Source organism: Magnolia sinica, chromosome 11, assembly GCF_029962835.1.
Source record: "Magnolia sinica isolate HGM2019 chromosome 11, MsV1, whole genome shotgun sequence".
NCBI classification, from domain to species: Eukaryota; Viridiplantae; Streptophyta; class Magnoliopsida; order Magnoliales; family Magnoliaceae; genus Magnolia; species Magnolia sinica.
In genome coordinates, this window is record NC_080583.1 from 9,381,689 (window position 1) to 9,401,195 (window position 19,507).

General features: G+C 38.9%; 1 protein-coding gene across 5 annotated transcripts in view; it reads right to left on the reverse strand.

The window, feature by feature from the left end:
* Window positions 1-1,034: 1,034 nt before the first annotated feature.
* Window positions 1,035-19,507, reverse strand: part of LOC131218773 (uncharacterized) — an 82,162-nt gene continuing 63,689 nt past the window's right edge. Inside the window, exons 7-11 of one of the 5 annotated variants that reach the window (XM_058213552.1) lie at window positions 19,076-19,182; window positions 16,826-16,953; window positions 2,800-2,866; window positions 2,298-2,423; window positions 1,035-1,481 (exon numbers count right to left, since the gene is read on the reverse strand). In XM_058213552.1, the coding sequence (XP_058069535.1) occupies window positions 2,412-2,423; window positions 2,800-2,866; window positions 16,826-16,953; window positions 19,076-19,182 (314 nt within the window). In that variant the 3' untranslated portion in view covers window positions 1,035-1,481; window positions 2,298-2,411. Of the gene's footprint in view, window positions 1,482-2,297; window positions 2,424-2,772; window positions 2,867-16,825; window positions 16,954-19,075; window positions 19,183-19,507 lie in introns of those variants that run through there. The other 4 variants (XM_058213554.1, XM_058213551.1, XM_058213555.1 and 1 more) reach the window with 4 other exon arrangements.

The following is a 19,507-nucleotide window of genomic DNA, read 5'->3' on the forward strand; positions in this document are numbered from 1 at the left end:
AGGTTAGGTTCAGGTTAAGCTAATTCTATTCAACTTAGGCCAGGTTGGGAATAATCACATGTATTTAGGTCGGGTTGAGTATCGAGGACTCTGGTTTGGGTTTGGGTTGATCACCTCAGGTTAGAATTCGAGTAGGGTTGGAAGTTGGGTGCTCGTGAGGTCGGGTTAATCCTCAGCCCGACCCACACGGCCGAGTTGTACCCCTAGTTTTGATTATAGAAACATGACACCGTATTGGAAAAGTGCCGTTTAACACATGAAAGTTAAAAGGGGACGCTATCAAGCTTCTTCACAACATCTATCCCTTTATATAACAGTGACCCATTTGATTATTAGACCAGACCAATGGGATGGGCTGGACCAATCGGTCCTGGCCCAGCACACATGACACATGGCCTAGATTTAAAACAACCACCAGCCTTCTCATACTACCTTACTAAATAGTACTAGAAGGACACTAGATCTTAAACAAATTGAGAATCATGCTTGAAACCAAACATTCAAATAACCTTCATTTTCAACAGAGAATTGCCAAGGCCCATTCCCTCAAGGAGAATGAAGAGGACATCCACAGCACATGTTCAAGATTCGGACCATTCATTCAGTGGGGTACACTGAAAACACGCCTGGTCCCAAAATCAGGGCCATCCATTCATCAAATGGGACATACATGTAAAAGAAAAGGACAGAATAAAAATAAGAACGACTGTCTATATTCACCATGCAAGTGTCCCAAAACACTTCAACATTCACTTCTCAATACATACGCAGTAGGTTGGATACACTCGTATGAAATCCACAAAAATCGTTACATAGTTTATAAGATATCAAACCCAAGACATCTTTGACATATCATGCAATCAGCCCATCAAATGGACTAATATATAAAAATGAATGACTGGAAAGATTTTTTCAAAAAAGAGGTATTTGATACTCTGGCAATATACGATGCTTGATGTGCAGGCACTCAGAAATTGTCTACACATGTCAGACATTTAACTCAAGTTAAAATCACAATCCCAATAACAGATTGGTTGAACAATCCTATCCTCTGATTCGGAGACATTTATGGAAATAGGACCATTCGACATTTTTTATTTTTAATGGTCCACTAAATGTCAAGCAATCCCATAATCAAATAAGTTAATTTTTTGCTCTTGATACATCTAAACTAGGAACCATATTTTAGATAGTTCAATTTGACCGCGAATGCAATTTCTAGGTGCCTGCGTATCATCCATCACACTCCAACAGAGTATAAAAGTGTCTCTCTTCAAAAAAAAAAATAATAATAAAATTAAATAGGGAGACAACACATGCAGGAACTCACGATTGCAACAGAAATCAGTATATAAAAGAATGGGGGCGTATATATCTTTGTGCACTACTAATCAGTTCGAACCTCGCTTTTTGTACTCAACAATCGCCGTATGCTTTGAATTGTAACCTTTTTCATGGGACCTGAGAAGAAGATAAAGACACTGATACAAAATAAAGGTGGGTTAGCTGGAAGAAACTAAATGGGTGAGAATATACAGCTAGTTGAATTTCTGCACTAAGCCCAGTAAGGAGGTTTGCTAAGACCACATGCCTGTAGAGCCCGGTTCATCTAAATGCAATAACACATTCTGATATTGCACATGTTTGAAAGATTCAAGCTTTCCATCAAGTGGGCATGCTGTTTTAGATCTTCTGGCCTAAAATCAGGTCGTTCACTCCTTAGGTGGGCCGCAGTTAACAAACAAGTGGACAGCTTCATTTCTAAACATTCGTCCACTTGAGGAGCAAAGCAGCTTAATTTTACAGCTAGATGATCTAATGATTGTGGCCCAGCTGATGGAAAGCTTGGATCTCGCACATGTATGCCACATCAGCACGTGTGCTTGATGTAGATGGGCAGCATTTTACATGCATGTGGGCTTTCCAACTTCTGGTAAGAAAAACTACAGGATCATAGGTTCAAGGATATGAACGTCCTTCTCAGTTTGTCCAAGTTGTGCCCATGTTTCAGTTATCCATATGCCCAAAAGATCTCCTCAATGGGACAATCCCAGACTTTCAATTTGCGACCTGCAAATGGACAGTAAAGAAGAGAAATGCAGCAAAGGACCATATTCCACTGAGAGAAGTGGCCCAATAATGGTGGCTGGGATCTTCACATCTCAAAGATTTTTGGGCTTGGCACATCCGTGGTAGGATCCAACAGACCAATGGTCTGGATCACTGGACCATGGCCCGATTTGTACAAACTGAAAACATCAGTATACCATGCATATCACTCATTTGGTTGGACGTACCTGGAACTTTCTTTAGTAGAAGTAGGCCAACGGTTTTCAGTTAATGCAAGGAAGGTTCATCGACATCCATTCCGTTGTCGATTTTCAGTTACAAATTGGTAGTAACTCTGTTCCTCATAAAGTTTCCTGATAATTGAATAGAAACAACATTAGCCTGAAACCTGAAAGAAGAATGTATACTTTAATGGTGGAGACTGGGAAAAGAAACCAGTGAATTTCGATCTTTTAGGCCCACAACCCAATTCCCCTGATGGGATTCTCCTGATGGATGGCTTAGATCTCGTGTACCTGTGCCAGGTCGGAGCATGCCGTATTCTGGTGCCATGTACATGGGTTATTTTGTACATGGGATTAGCAAACCTCTATGAATATAATACATCATTTGGGTATATTTGGTAGTATGGTTAAAATATATTGTGATAAGAACATTTAAGTGAAACCAGTGGGCTATGTTTGCAGAAAACTTCTCATGCACCTAGTAGCATTTGGATTTGTGGGCAACCTGTATCATCATCTGGACCTTCCATTTGGCCTGACCAATCTTCACAGGCAGCTTTGAAAGAAACACACTGAGCAGGTGATCCAAAGCATCCAATCAGTATCATGAAAATATGGATGGACAAGATCATTCATAGAAGAAAGGTCCAGTCACAGATGTTTAAGACTATCGGATTGATATGATTTTTTTCACAGTAGCAGACGAAGAAGTAGACTAAATCTAATGGATGGCCCAGATCAGTGGTGTGGATTGTCCATGTGTCCAAATGCAATGTGGGAAGTTTTCCATATAATTAGTCCTTTAGCAAGTAAACCCAACAACAACAACAACAACAACAAAAAATTGTGGATTTTCTTTTTTCATTGACAGTCTCTCTTTTCAACACCAAAGGCGTGTTTGGATTCATGTGGACATGGAAATTGTTTTCAACTGACAAGACGGGCTTTTTGGGTGTGGGCATTCTGCATAGTAATCATCACTCTTATCCATGGTCAGAATTTGCTGGCACAAGAAACATGTGACTTAGGGGAAAAGGTGAAATTGATTGCGTAATTGTGGCGTGTTCATCAAGCACCCAACGAAATCCACATATCCAAACACGCCCTAAAAGATAAATAAATAAAGGGAAAAAGGTGTAAAGATTGTGCAATTGTTACTACTACTTTTTGTTGTTGTCCATGTAATAAAGAGACCTAAAAAACTATAATGTATCCTGCTTGCAAAAATTCAAATTCCAAACTGTTTAATGGCTCCACAAAACTACCTTTCTGAACTCCTTTTGTACCCTTTCCATTTTGAATCGTCATCTAACCCTTATCCAAATTAATTGGGGTCACGTTCCACATTCCACTCTATCAAGGGCCAAACCTTCAATTAAACCATAGGTCATCAAGTTGTTTTAAACTACCTCCATCCATCTTCTTTTGGGCCTTCCCCTTGCCCTTTCAAAGCCTTCAACTTGAACCAACTCAATCCTAGCCAGCATGGTTCTGGGTCTCCATTGCACATGACCAAAACCATCTTATGTCTACTTTCCCCCATCTTATTACCTAGTGGTGTTTTTCCTAAGTTCCATTGAATGCATTCATTTCCAATCCTATCCTTCCTCATCTTGCTACTGATTCTTCTCAACATCCTCACTTCAGCTACAATTATCCTATGAACATGTTGTTCCTCAACTACCCAACCAAAAGTCCATCAATTGAGGAGCTGTCCATCCCATAAAGCATGTCTGGTCTTATAGCTATCCGATAAAATTTCCCTTTCCGTATGAGTGGTACACGACAATCACATAAAACTCTAGAGGCACATCTCCATTTCTTCCACCCCGCTTGAATTCTTTGGGCAACATCTTTCTCAATCTCTCCACTCATGAGCTATTGACCCGAAGTATCGAAAGTGGTCATTTTGGAAAACTTCTTGGTCAGAAGTTTTAAATAATTTCTCATTTTCACACCCATTGTTACTAAAATTGCACTCAAAATGAAATAAAAACCACCCTTTCAATTGTGAATAAAAGAAATTTTCAGGGGATGAATCTTATTTGATGACTTGAGAATGCAAAGGTTCAAGTCAAGGACTCTTAATAACCGAAGGACTAATAGCCTAACCCTACATGCATCATACGTACACGTGTACAGGAGATGTATACTTCTAACAGATGCAACCCATGAAATTACTTTATACATTACAAGAAAATGATCAAAATACCTTGTTATGATGTTCTATATCAAATAACCTGAGTATAACCATACCACAAAGATATAGTAAATACATTGTAATCAGGAATTGGGAGCCCAATCTAAAATGGGTCTGCAGTAACTGCAACTATAACAAAAGACTAAAAATCTCTGCAAGAGATATCTTGATGTCAACATAAACTTGAAAAGTAGAAAGAGAACTATTCAAAGACTCTCCACACGTTAGATTGAAAAACTTCTTACTAGGTATTAAAGAGAATTTAAGGAGTTTGTAGATTGTATAGAGATTGAAAAAGAAGAAAGGACGAGAAAAGAAGAGAACGAGAGAAGAAAATTTGAGAGAGAGGAAATCGGGTTTTGAACATCCCCACTCCTTTTCCTTTATACTTAAGTGATAAAAGCAAAAAATGGTGAAACTACCCCTAATATAAATATCTATACATCAAACATAACCCAAGACCGAAAAGACTAAGCAACAAGTGGATCGTAGGTCCATAACCATATCCAAGTGGACCATAGGCCCATACCCATAACACTCTCCCTCAAGCTAGAGCATAAATGTCTTGCATGTCCATCTTGGAAACAAGTTTGTCGAACTAAGACTTCCCAAGATCCTTGGTCAAGAAATTAATGATTTGTCATGAGATGAAATATCAGGTGTATGGATTTGTCTCTGAGATATCTTGTCTCAAATGAAATTGCAGTCAACCTCTATATGCTTCGTTCTCTCATGAAACACTGAATTAATGGCAATATGTATCGTAGCTTGATTATCACACTGTAAAGAAATTGGAACTTGAACTTCGAATCCCAATTCTTTGAGAACAGATTTTAACCATGTAAGTTCACAAGTTCTATGTGCCATTGACCTATATTTACCTTCAACACTTGATCTAACAACTGCGTTTTGTTTCTTACTTTTCCAAGTAAACACATTATCATCCAAGAAGGTGCAATAATATGTAGTCGACCTTCTATCATGTATTGACCCTGCATAATTTGCATCTGAATAATCGACTACATGAAGAAGACCATGAGCTCTTGTATAAGATACCGTTTCCAGGTGAACATTTCAAATACCCGAGGATCCTCGTAACTGTTGCTAGATGTGATGTCCTCAAAATATGCATGAACCGACTCACCACATTGACTGAGAAGGTAATATCAAGCCTGGTGATGATCAAATGGATGAACTTGCCAACAAGTCTCCTGTACATACTAAGGTCTTCTAACAATTATCCTTCCTCGGGTACAAGTTTGAGATAAGGCTCATTAGTGTATCAACCGGTTTGGTACCTAACACCCCTGTCCTTTTAAAAAAATAATAATAATAAAATTAAACACATATCACACACCACACTGGGTACTCGAAGCCATGACCTCTATGCTGAAACTCTTGTGAGTCTACTACTGACCCACACACACACCCGTCTCTTCCAACAAGTTACAAACATATTTGTCTAACATAAACTAATTCTAACTCTTGATATTACCACTTCAATGCCCAAAAAATATCGAAGAAGACCGAGATCTTTGCTTTGAAACTGAATTTGAAGATATAACTTCAGCTTTTCCACACCCTTCAAGTAATCACCAGTCGCTATAATATCATCCATGTACACAACAAGAATTATGTAGCCAAAGGGAGAGTGCTTTAAGAAAACTGAATGATCTACTTCACTCCCTCTTAACCCAAATGATACAACTATACTACTGAACTTCTCAAACTAGGCCTATGGTGATTACTTCAACTCATATATAGATTTGCTTAGCATATATACTTTGGACGGCTCTCCCCGAGTAACATACCTAGGGGGTTGTTCCATGTAGACTTCTTCTTGTAGATCTTCATGTAGGAATCCATTATTCACATCTAGCTGAAAAGAAATGCCAATTATGATCTGCAGCTAGTGATATAACCAGAACCAAATTAAGCTTAACCACCGGTGAAAACACATCCGGATAATCTACTCCATAAATTTGAGTATACATCTTAGCGATCAACCTGACTTTGTAATGATCTATTGACCCATCGGTGATGCAGGACATGAAATTAAATATGAGGTGCAAGATTTCAAGCTTTAGATCATACCAAGTTCTAAACAATCACAAAAAAATAAAAAATAAAAAATAAAATCACATCCTACATAAGTTCAAACATTCAATAAGGGGAATTTACGAGGGTCTAAGCCTACACACGTTTAGGGCTGGATCAAGTAAAATTATAAACCAAACAATACCTAATGGAGGGTAGATTCATCCAATCCTGCAAAGAAATGTTCCCCAATTCAAGAGATTCACCATGTTTCAAATAGGAAAAAACCTAGGGTTTGCAAGAGTTGGAAATACTTAGAATCTGGGATTTTCTAAGGTTAGGGTTTGGGATTTAAGGCGAGAGAGGAGAGAAATAGAGGAGAGAGAAGAACCTAAAAAGGATTCTGCGTGTGGACAACAAGCCCACCTGGACGCACATGCGTGGCTGTCTGGTCGCACGTGTGTGGGGCCCATGAAACTGAAAAAGGCCGCCTAGGGCTTGGTCAGCCAAGGAAGGCCCACTCTCACACCAAGTTTCGCAACGATCTACCTTCCGGTGTGTGCGTGGTGCTCCACCGAAGTTTCAGCCCCTCTGGTGGGCCAGAATCTGAAAATCTGCTATAGTGGAGAACTTGGGCATAAAAATAGACTAAATTTGAGATGGGAGGGCTGTGGAAGATGGAGAATGTGGGGTGGAAGAGATGGGGATGAATTGGGATAGTTGTGGCTTCGCACCACGGTAATTAGCCCTTCGAGGGAGGGTTTCACACCCAATTAGCTTCTTCAACTCAGAGGGATAGAGAAGAAAAAAATGCAGAATTTTATTCATAAGCTTCAATGAAAAAAAAAAAAACCTACATGGGGTTACCTATTTATAAGAAAACCCTAAACCCCAAAAGTCGCGCCATGTGCGCACACTAAGACTTAGAGATGAAGTAACAAAAATAACAACTAATCAATGCAAACAAAACCGTTCATGATGGTTTTAATAGCAATAATAACCAAAACTCAAAATCCTAAATCATCTAGGGTAGTGGGCCACGATCATAAGATCTAATGGTGGGATCCACATGATGATCGGGTCCGCTCCAATAATCCATAGTACAGCCTCCTAGCTAAGAGGTTCTCCATAGATGTCGTTGTCGATCCAGATAGATAGTGGGGCATTCCTCCTCCTTTAATACGTGTGTAGGGTGGGGGGCGTGCATGTGCGCATGATGTCCCCATCAATCAGGCATGAACTTAATTGTGTACACCCACCTACACTTGATTGGGGTCCTACCCGAAGGAAGATCAGTCAACTTCCAAGTATCAATGGAGTACATGGCTTCAATCTCTCCTTTCATAGCTAGCTCTTTTCTAATTTTCATTCAACAATGACACCTACATTGACTTAGGAATGGATACAGTAGATAAGGTAATTGAAAACTTACGATAATTTGTGCACAAATGGGTAAATGTGATAAAATTGGAGGTTACGTAATGCAAGAGCGTTTACATTTCCAGATTGCAACAGGAAGATCATCAGCAACCTTAGGAAACTTAAATAGACTAAGAACCTTAATAGGTGTAATAGTTGTTTCAGTGGACTGAAGAGGAATAGTCTGTAATGCCTGGTCTTTTCTCCTTTTTTTCTGTAATAAGTCTGCATGAAATCCTTCTAAGGTAGTGGTGGCATCTCGGCGTCAAATTATGAAAGGAATACACTTGGCAAGGGAGCTTCTACAAATGTGGTTTCGACGGTACACTCGTTTTAACATATAATTAATGTAGAGTGGGTCACAGATGTATTCTTAGCACGATTGGACCAAAAGAAGCTTGAACGAAAGTGGCAGTAGTTTGTTAGAACTGGACCCAATCCTACGTTAGGTAATGACATAACTGGGTCCCAAGCATGTCCGATTCAAAGAAATTCATTCTGAATATGGAGAAATTGTCATTCAAAGTTTTGACCATGAAGAGCCATAACTTTTAATCCGAGCATCGTCATAAAACACACGACCTATCGATATTTATGTAGTGGTGCATCCAGGGTCAACCGACCCACTACACTGGTCGTCGATGTCCATTTCACGAGAAAACACACATCTTCTTTGTCAAAATCGAGATTTTAGAAAAAATTTACTATTTTTGTAATTTCTGTTATCATCTCCCTGTTTTACGAGTTTTAGAATTTTTGCCTTTTTTAAAAGTTGCTTGTAATAATGCCGGGAATGCTCTGGTAAAGTCTTATTATCATTTCTATTTTTGGCAAATTTAGCCTTTTGGGGAAAATTTTGTATTTTGGGTAATTTCTAATCGAATTAGGATTTTCGGTCATCCATATAAGTGATGTAATCGAGCAATCTTAGATTATTATTCAATAAAAATATTCAAATTTTCTCTCTTACTTCTAGTGGATTCAAGGCATTGATCAATGTTATCAAAATCATATGATTCACGATATGAATTGTATGATTCATATCGTATCATTTGGGTGTACGATTTGAATCGTAAACCTAAATCATAAATCCTAAACAATATATGATTATCGTATGAAAATCGTAAGATAATTGTAGACTACATAAATGGGCCCAAAAAATACTTAAAAATCAACTTATTATTATTTTTTATTCAATTTTTTCCTTTTCTTTGTACACTTTTTCTCATAAAATATGAAAAAGACTCCCCTATTAAAAATGTCCTCATTTTTTCTTTTGAGAGAGAGAGAGAGAGAGAGAGAGAGAGAGAGAAAGAGAGGAAAGAGGAGATTTGGGGATTTTGATATCCAAAAACCTGAAACAAAGAAATCAAGATATCTTTTGATTCACAATGAAATCAATTCAATTTTTTCTAATATGATTCTACACTTTTAATGACTCTTGTATGTTTTTTAAGGTAAATTTTTTGAAAGACAACAAAAGAAAACAAAGGAAAATTACTATGATATGTATTTCATATACATTTTCTCAATTGATATATCATGATGTGTGTTACTTTTTTGGTACATGTTGATGGTAAATGGATGATTGATGAGTTTTTAATCTTTTATGATTAACTTATATCTTTTCATGTCTTCCATATGTATTTTTTGTAAATCAGAAAAAATCTTACAATTTACGATTCGATACGATTCAACCCCTATTACGATTTGCAATACGATAATGATTTTGACAACATTGGCCTTGATTACTTGAGGAAGACGATGATCTTCTTCTTGTCGTTTCACGCTGTTTCCTACGTCAGTTGGTATCAAAGAGATGTTTTTTTCTCGATTCGATGGCATTTAACAATGGTTTGAGCAACTATGATGGCGGTAGCGTTTGAAGCTTTCCAACAGGAGAATCTACAAATCATGCAAGGATTGTAGAAGGCGATCGACCGTTTAACAGAGGCCTTAGGACAAACCCGTGTTCATAATTATGAGAACTTGAGATAAGCGATGGAGCTCACGGTCGTCATGCTCATGGTGCAACACTTGTGATGAATTGCAGACCACCACCCGATAATGGTGAATCTAGCTATGAGGAGATTGATGATATGACTATTCAGCAAGAAGAACAAAGAAGTGTGAGGTTGGATTAAGATAGAGATTACAGAATGAAGGTTAACCTCCCTAGCTTCAATGGCCAACTTCACATCGAGGACTTTCTTGACAGGGTTCTTGAAGTTGAACAATTTTTCGATTATATGGAGATTGGCCTATAAGTTAGGTGGAGCCTCAGCTTGGTGGGAACAACTCCAACTTTCATGAACTAGGAAGATGAAAGCGTCAATTTGCACATGGTAGCAAATGAAGCAGTTGATGCGAATGCGATTCATGCCAATGGAATATGAGTAGGATTGTTTCAACAATACAGAATTGTTAGCAGGGTGGTAGCCGATCCGTGAAATAGTACGTAGAGGAATTTTATCACCTATATACGAGAAATGATCTGGTCAAGACTGAATTGCAGTATGTTGCCAAATTCAATGGTAGATTACATACAATTATCCAAGATCGAGCTCAGATGAAACCGGTCTGGACAATGAACGAGACGGTCAACTTGGCTACCTGAGTAGAGATGCAACTGGAATGTCCCAATACATGAAACTATGCTTCAAACAGGGTGACCACTATTGAACCTTCATGCAATGCGGCACAGTCCCAAGGGAAGGATCCTGAGGGGGAGGGGGTGTTTAAGACTCAGTGAGTGGCCAAGTCAAACCTCAAAGGGCAACAAACAATGCCGTTGGTCCAAATAGAAACCCTAACTCGTATGCTCCGCCTCAATTGGACAAGTGCTACCAATGTGGCCGACCTGGTCACCGATCCAATATGTCTTTAGAGGTAGGTGGCTAATCTGGCCATTAACGATGGAGAAGTAAAAGATGGAAAGAACTATCCCAAAGTCGATGGCGTTGGACACGTCAAGGATGATAGTGAAAAGGGCAAATGGACTTACGAAGATCACGGCGAGTCTTTGATCATGAAGAAGTTGTTGCACATGATGAAAAAGGAAATAGATCCGCAACAACACAACATTTTTCGAACAAAGTGCATCGTGAACTAAAAGATTTGTGATCTAATCATAAATGGCGAGAGCAGTGAAAACATTATGTCAAAGACTACGGTGGAGAAGCTGCAACTAAAGACAAAGAAGCACCCCTCCCCATACACGATTGGATAGATTAAGAAAATTAGTGAAAAAATATAACTGAATGATGGAAGCTAGGATGTTACTTGTAAATATTATAATGACGAAGTAATGTGTGACGTGGTTGATATGGAGGCTTGTCACATGTTACTTGGTCAACCATGGTAGCATAATGTTGATGCCATGCACAGAGGTTGGGATAACATATTTATTTTTATAAAGATAGTAAAGAGATTATCCTCACCCTTATAAGAACGAAGGACCAACCCAAGACTTCTAAAGTGGAGGGGTGATCTCTCCTAATCGTACGAGATTTCGCTAAAGAATCTTAGGAAACAGAGGAGATCTATGCACTGGTCATAAAGGGGAAGAAGTAAAATCCACGACCATTTTAGAAAAGATGAAACTAGTGTTGTAGGAGTTCAAGGGGATTATGCCTGATGAACTTCTCGACGGGTTGCCCCCCATGTGGGATGTACAACACCACATTGACCTTGTCCCAGGGGCAAGTCTTCCTAATCGCTCACATTTGATAATGAGTCCGAATGAGTGTGAGATCTTGCAGGGGCAAGTGGAAGAACAATTTCAAAGAAGGCGACATCAGCAATCACAAAATGCTTCTTAAGAGTGGGGGAATAGCATTGAGAATTCTTTTTAAGTACAAGAATATCAACCAAAAAAAAAAGACTTAGATAAATGGGGCAAAAGTTCATCTTAACCTAACCTAAATTTATGAGCAAAGCAAGTACAACCAAATACTTCGGGAGCAACAAGAAAAACTGATTGATCAAAAAATAGCAGAGAGAACGATGTTTTACCATCTAAAACCAATAAACACATTCTATTGATCAAATGACATGCAATAAGAACTGCGTCAAACGATTCACTGTACTTCATTTCTAGCAACAAGGCTCAAGTAACTTCTACCAAATATCTATTCTTGCACTTAGCCACCCATGGTTTTGAAAATCAGTATCGTATCGGCCAATACGGGCATATCATGTCTGTATCGACTTGATACGATATGCGATACGGGGGCTATATCGGTCGTATCGAAATTGGTTGGTATCAGTCTATATCGGCCAATACAAGACTGATACGCCCATAAAATGCCAAATTTGAATTTATTTATTTTTTCAAAAATTCACTCATGTCTCCTCTTCTTCTTTTCATTTAAACCATGGAAGAATCTTAAAAAGTCATTTTAGGCCAGATCTAGACCTATTTTGGCATCAAGGCAAATGATTTGAATGGGATTCAACAAATCAAAGTGAAGTGGACGGTGGACCATTATGGGAAAAGTCGGAAAGAAGGGTAAACCTTCACTTTCTTTTTTATATTTTCATCTTCTTTCTATTGGATTTCCAATATAATAGGCAATTGTTCACCAAATCATGTTTAATTTGTGTTCAATTATGGCCCATTTAGTTGACCTTCAACAAGTCAAATCAACAAACAACATTTTCATCAGAGAATGGTCCGATACACCATTGAATATATGGTCAAAACACCAAAAAATTGATAAATTCCTGAATTTCTCTTCTTCTTTTTTCCTTTTTTATAAAATACTTTTTTGCTTAATAAAAAATAATAATAATTCTGATCGATACGGCCTCGATTCCAATACGCAACGTTGTATCGTATCATTTTTCCGCAGGGCCGATACGGTGGCCAATACCGTCATTTAGAAGCATGTAGCCACCCCATTTTATTGGGGTACACAAGCATAAGAGGTCCTGATAAACGAATTCCAGGGCATTGTCCGACCTAAAGGTAGACAATTTCTAACCAAATTGATTTTTTATTTCATTATAAAAATTCTACAATACACGAAAGACTTCCAACCTATACTTAATTAGACATAATCATGTCATTCTCGAGTAATCATCAATAAATAGAACAAAGTACCTAAAACCTGACAAACTAGGGACTCGAGTCGGTCCCCACATATCACTATGGACTAAATTAAACGGATCATCACTTCTTGAATCAGTTCTAGCTAAAAAGGGAACTCAACTCGCATGCTTCGCACTCCAACTTTGATAACTTAAGAAGTGATGGGATGAGAGTTTGTAGATTTTTGGAGAAACGGATGTCCCAAATGACAATGCCATTGAATTGTCGAATCCGCAAGAAGCACAACCACACCTACTGGTTCTTCTCTCCAAGTAGTACTTATCATTCCTTTCACGACCTCTACCAATTGTCATGCCCATCATGAGGTCCTCAAACACACGATAAGAAGGAAAGACGAATACAAAACATTTCAAAGACCGTGTTACTTACAGATAGAAGGCTAAATAGAAACTTGGGTGCATATAAAACTGACGACACAGAGGTTGATGCATTAGGCTGAACAATACCAACTCCAATGACATTAGATGATGTACCATTAGCTAGAGTAACCGACGTATTTGACGAAACACAATAGAAAGGAGACATGGTTACCAAAGATATGGTTGAACCCCCTAAAGCAAATGATCCAAGAAGAAGTGGAAGATGACAAGAGATGTTTTATCTAATTGAGCAAAGTGGTTGTAGAGGTGGATGAAGCATTGTTGGATGTAGAGCCACTAGAAGATAGAAAATGCGCACATTCCTCCCACGATAATGAAACATTAATCTGATCACTATCAGGATTAGATGAAGCGAGTAGTGGCTCTACTACCATAGGAAGAAGCATCATTGACTACAAGGGCTTGACTAGTCTTTTAGGGTTTTCCATGAAGATCCCAGCAAAAGTCTATAGCATGATTTGTCAGGCCACAATGAGTACATGAATAGTCTTCTTGACTACTATGACCACCTCTAACTCCTCATGAAAATCTACAACTTTTGCCACCACGGAGAGCACAACGCCCAACACAGCCCCCACATAAATGAGAACAACCGGACGAAAAGGCCAATGCATTTTTATCATATGCATTAAAATAAATATTGTCAAAGTAATTTACTAATGAGAGTCTCTAAAGCCCTGCACAAACCTCTGCCACTAAAGGATTGAAGTTCCTCCCAAAATCTGATCCTTTGTCAATCGATACTCTTTTGACAACCTAGACAGAAGTTTCGCTACTTCCATATCTTTCCATTACTTCTTCATAAGGGTGACATATGAGGTAATGAAATAAAATATGAAAAGCTCTTCCCACATTCTAGTCAATTTTGTGAAGTACTCACCAAGGGGCTTATCCCTCGTTTGAAAAGAGAAAATCTTGTATAATTGCCCAATATTTTTTTTAAAGATTTCCTGAGAAATATTTTGTTTTGTGGAATCACCCAACTCATCACTTTTTTTGTGGAACAACAACCCTAGTGCATCTTCCACACAATATCCTAGATATCTTTTGTTGTATGGAAGTTTCACACAAAATTTGATCATTGATCGATTGATACTCTTTTAGCAGTCCAGATAGAAGTTTCACTACTTTTATATCTTCCCACTACTTCTTCATGAGGGTTACATCTGAGGTAATGAGATGTTATGCGAAAAGCTTTTTCCATATATATTAAATAATAATTTTTTATTTTTTATTTTTTAAAAAGAGGAGGAAAACTCCATTCCAGTCAATTTGCGAAGTACTCACCAAAGAGCCTATCCCATTTTTAAAAAGAGAAGATCTCATATAATTGATACACCCAAGAAATATTTTATTCTTAGGAGTACGTCTTCCTCACAGCATCCCGAATATCTTTTGTCGCGTTTAAGAATACCAAATTAGTAACTCACCTCAGACTCCATGCAATTCCACAACCAAGATCGAATTTGGAGATCCTCACGCATTCATTGTTTATATCTAGGATGAGATCCCTCTGGTTTAGGATCCATGAGGTACTGATCTTCTTCACAAGTTAGGAGGAATACTTTGACAAACTTGGCCCATAGAAGATAATTCTTCCCATTCAACTTCACAGGAGTTATTGATGCATTGAAGGAGAATCCTTGCATTTCCCAGGAGATGAGGAACCAACAACTGCACTTTTGGGTTCCATAGCCATTCCACAATCTATTTACTTCAACACCAATGGAAATGCTAATCTTAGAGGAAGATCCACAGACAAGTACACGTCCAGAATAACATAACATGGAGATTTCTTGTCTGTCATTACCCTAAACTATGTCAAGACCATTCCCATATTGCTCACTACTTTACCGGTGAAAATATTATACTAAAAAACTGTATGCACACAATGCAACCAACATAAATGAACAATTTTAAACATCACGTCATGAAAAATTAGCAAGCCTTCATTATCTGTCAAAGCATCTATGCTCATTTTTGTGAATGTTTCCTTCTACTTGAAGAACAATGCAGAAAACAACATGTTTTCTGCACAAAAGAACAGTGAAATGTGCTTCCTTTAAGGTCTGATCAGTCCCCTACATCTTTGGAAGGTCCCCAAAACTAGATCCAGCAACTTGGGGTCGAATGGAAAGGGATTACAGGACTAGAGCCACTTCTAGATGAGCTCCGATACCATGTACATTTGGATAGATTGAAAAAGAAGAAAGGAAGAGAAAAGAAGAGAGAAAAAGAGGAGATTAGGGTTTGCACATCCCCTCTCCTTTTCCTTTATTATTAAGTGATAAAAAGCAAAAATGGTGAAACTACCCATAATACAATATTTATGTCTAACATATCCCAAGACCAAAAAGACTAAATAGCAAGTGGGTCGTAGGCCCATAACCATATCCAGGTGGACCATAGGCCCATACCCATAACCGTTAACAGAGTCAATCAGTGGGGGCCAGCCTCAGTTGTAGACTTTAGACCCATTTGGTTGGTTTAGCTCAAAAGGTTCCAGCCTCGCTAGTAATAAGGCTGCGTTAGGTCAAGGTCATTGGTCTCCAAGTCATGTTGTGGGAGCCCAGGCCATGATAACAAAATGTATGTATGTCATGCATGCATGTTAGCACGCACGTCAAATACAACCACCCCCTCGCTGTAAAAAAAAAAAGAAGAAGAAGAAAAAAAAAAAGAAAAGAAAAGAAAAAAAACAGTGACAATGATGCAATGATGACGATACATATTAAATGCTACTAACATACACAGAAGCTGAACAACGAGTCGTGCTTGAGCTTGACAATTTTTTTATCAGGTTGGTTTGGGTTAGAAAGCTTGTCCCGACTCAGGATTGAGTCTTACTTGGCGCAGATCTTGTATTGTCGGGTCAGGATTTGGGGCTAACCCTGATCTGGAGAAGGCTTGGCCCATTGATATCCCTAGGAATTATAGGGTACTGAGTCTCAGCAAATATATAGCCAGCGGAGGCTCTCGGTTCCATACATGTTGATGTGATGGTTCAGTGAGACAGACTGTTGATATGATGGAACTTAGCATGTGTAGTGAGGCCCTGAAATATCTCCTTGATGGAAGATCCCAACCCGTAGATCTTTGGCCTTTTCTCCATTCAATGTGTATAACTATTGTATGCTCCTCAACCGTATACCTGTAGGCACCTACTGAAGAGTTGGGATCTTCTGATCCGGGAGATTTTTTAGCCATTCCCCATCCACAACGGTGTTCATCAAATTCATTTGCCAGGATCACTGAACCAAGAGACCAAATAAGATTGTGGGGCCTCAACAGGCTCGGTGCCCAATAATTTATCCCCATGAAGATTATTGGATAATTCTACCAGAAGAGGATCAACGACGTAAGGGAAAAAAAAAAAACTTACGCCAAATCTGCCGAGTTCTCCGATTTAATCACAGCTTTTCCCTCCGGAAGCTCAAGGCAGGAATAGTGCATTATCATTTCCTTCAATGTTTGCTTGGTGCTTTTAACATCATTGTCCCATAAGATGCTCTGATCATTAAAAGTAAAGAAATCTTTTAGTCTGTCTAAACTATCAACTTAAAAATTACAAAATCCAAAGAACAGACCTAGTTTACTTCATAGGATCCCATAGGTTCAATTTAATAAATGAATGTATGTATGTGTAGGTCCAGCTGAAGTTGATTCTGGCATTGAGTGTAGGCATGGTTGTTAAAGGAAAAGGAGTTGCCAAATTTCATGACAAGAGCTTTTCATATATAAGATCTGCTAATACATGTGTGTATAGCCACATTAGATTGATGGGATTGCGCACACACAGAAGTAATGCAACAACCCTCTACACCATGCCACATGTGCCATGAGGCACCTTTTTTTCCTATGGAGGGTTGGCTGAGCAGGTCCCATAAATTATGTCTAGCCATACAACACTCATCTTGATAGCCAATTGACCCTTTTCCCATGTGGCACATGCGTGCGACATCCAAGTCGGCCAATAGGTGGGTCCCATCACGTATGTCCCTCATCCAAGAGTCAGTTGTGCCGCTTATCGCATGCAGCACATGTGTAAATTGAATGGTGGATGATCAACCAACTTCTTTACCATTCATTTACAATGCGGCCCATGATTTTTAAAAAGGATGATAACAATATGGCCATATCAGCCGCATCTTGAGTATATTAGGTCCCCTGAGACACGATATGCAGGGTGATCAGGCAGTCTCCAAAAAATGAGACAGACCAGCACCAATATGGCCATAAGGACCCCCTTTCGAAACATTTCTCATCCAATTTTTCTCGTCTTTTCACCTCTTTCTTCATTTCAACCATGAAGCTTAGAAACACATTCTATTCTAGATCTAGGCCTATTTTGGGGATCAAAACATGATGTGATTCCATTCCTACCATTAAAAACTTCCAGGGACCCATAGAAGTTTTGAATCAAGCGGTGTTTTCCCTTCATCCAGGTCTGTGTGACCTAATCAATAGATTGGAAGGCAAATAAACGTTACAGTGTACCCTAGGAAGGTTTTTAATGGTGGGCATTCAATCACCACTATTTCCCATGGTATGGTCCACCTGAGATTTAAATCTACCCCATTTTGGGTTTATGCCCTAAAATGAGCTAACAAAATGGATGGACAGCGTGGATAAAACACATACATCATGGTGGAACCACATTGCTTTTCCAGCACCAGCATAGTTGCAGGGTCAGCGGGCAATGCATCCTTACGTAAAACCAATTTAGGTAGAGGGATGGTTTAGCTCGGGTAGGCCCACTATCATGTCTTTCAAACATTCACTCAGACAATTACGTGAGTGATCCAGAATTAGGTGTAGGGCTGAAAAATCAGCCACATCCGTTATTTAGACGGACCTCACGATTAGAAACAGTGTACAGTGTGATGCCCACCCTCCAAACTGTTTACCTTGTTTTGGCCCACCTGAATCAAGGATGGATCTAAGTTATGGACCCCAAGCCTACATTATTGTGTGGTATGTAATAGTTCACATGAATTTCACATAATCATCACGGTAGGTCCTAAAAATAAAAATAAAAATAAGTAAATCAATGGTACCTGTCTATCTCACAACCATTTCCTTTGGTGTGACCCACATGAATCATGGGTCAGCCTAATTTTTTGGCCCTGGGCCCAACATTGGATGGCACAATTAATGGTCGGAGTGGATTTCAGGTATACATCACGGTTGGCCCATAAAACATCAGGGTGGGATTGCACATGTTTCATCCAGTATTCTGACTCAGGATGTGCGCACATAGTCCCCTACACTACGTGCGTAGGGGCTCACCACTCTGTGTGTGTGTGTATGTTGTATTTCAGTGTAATGAGCCCTAGCCCACCTAACCATGCTAGATTTGTGTTCAAGTAGGGCCTATTTGGTTGACTAATAACGCACGCACCACAAAAAATTGGCCGATATGGGGTAGATAAGGTCCAAATCCAATACACCCCTTATGGTATCGCTTTTGGGCCCACATAATGGACAACTTGCATCTCATACACGTTTGCCAAGTTGGCATGGGCAGCAATGGCAATAAGTGTGTGGTTCTCATGCATGTAGACTAGCTAACATCTATCAAGTATATGCCACAAAAGAACAAAAGACTATTTTAAGGATATCAGCCAAACACCTTTCGTACGTATTCTCTTTTAACATCTTCCCAGGCCAATTTGCCTTTGGGGCTGAATATTGAAGCATTCCATAGAGCACCTCTAGCCACCATGACCGATGAGGCACCTACAAAATTTACAGAATTACGTAATTTTATGCAATCACTAAACCATTGAAAATACTCATTATATGGTAGAAGTTCTCCAAAAGCCAAGTTAATGCAAACATTAGAAGTAAGCTTGAATCAGCTAGTGACAAATGCCATCTAAAAGCGTTATGTACCATGATATCAAAAGTCAAGAAAACCCTACTACTAACTTGGTATTCAAAATATAGAAACAATGCACCCTTTACCAAACTCACATCTACTATATTTTCATATTTATAGCAGATTTTTATGCCCGCTAAGTTTTACTTGATCAAAATTATTAGCACCATGATAAAAAAAAAA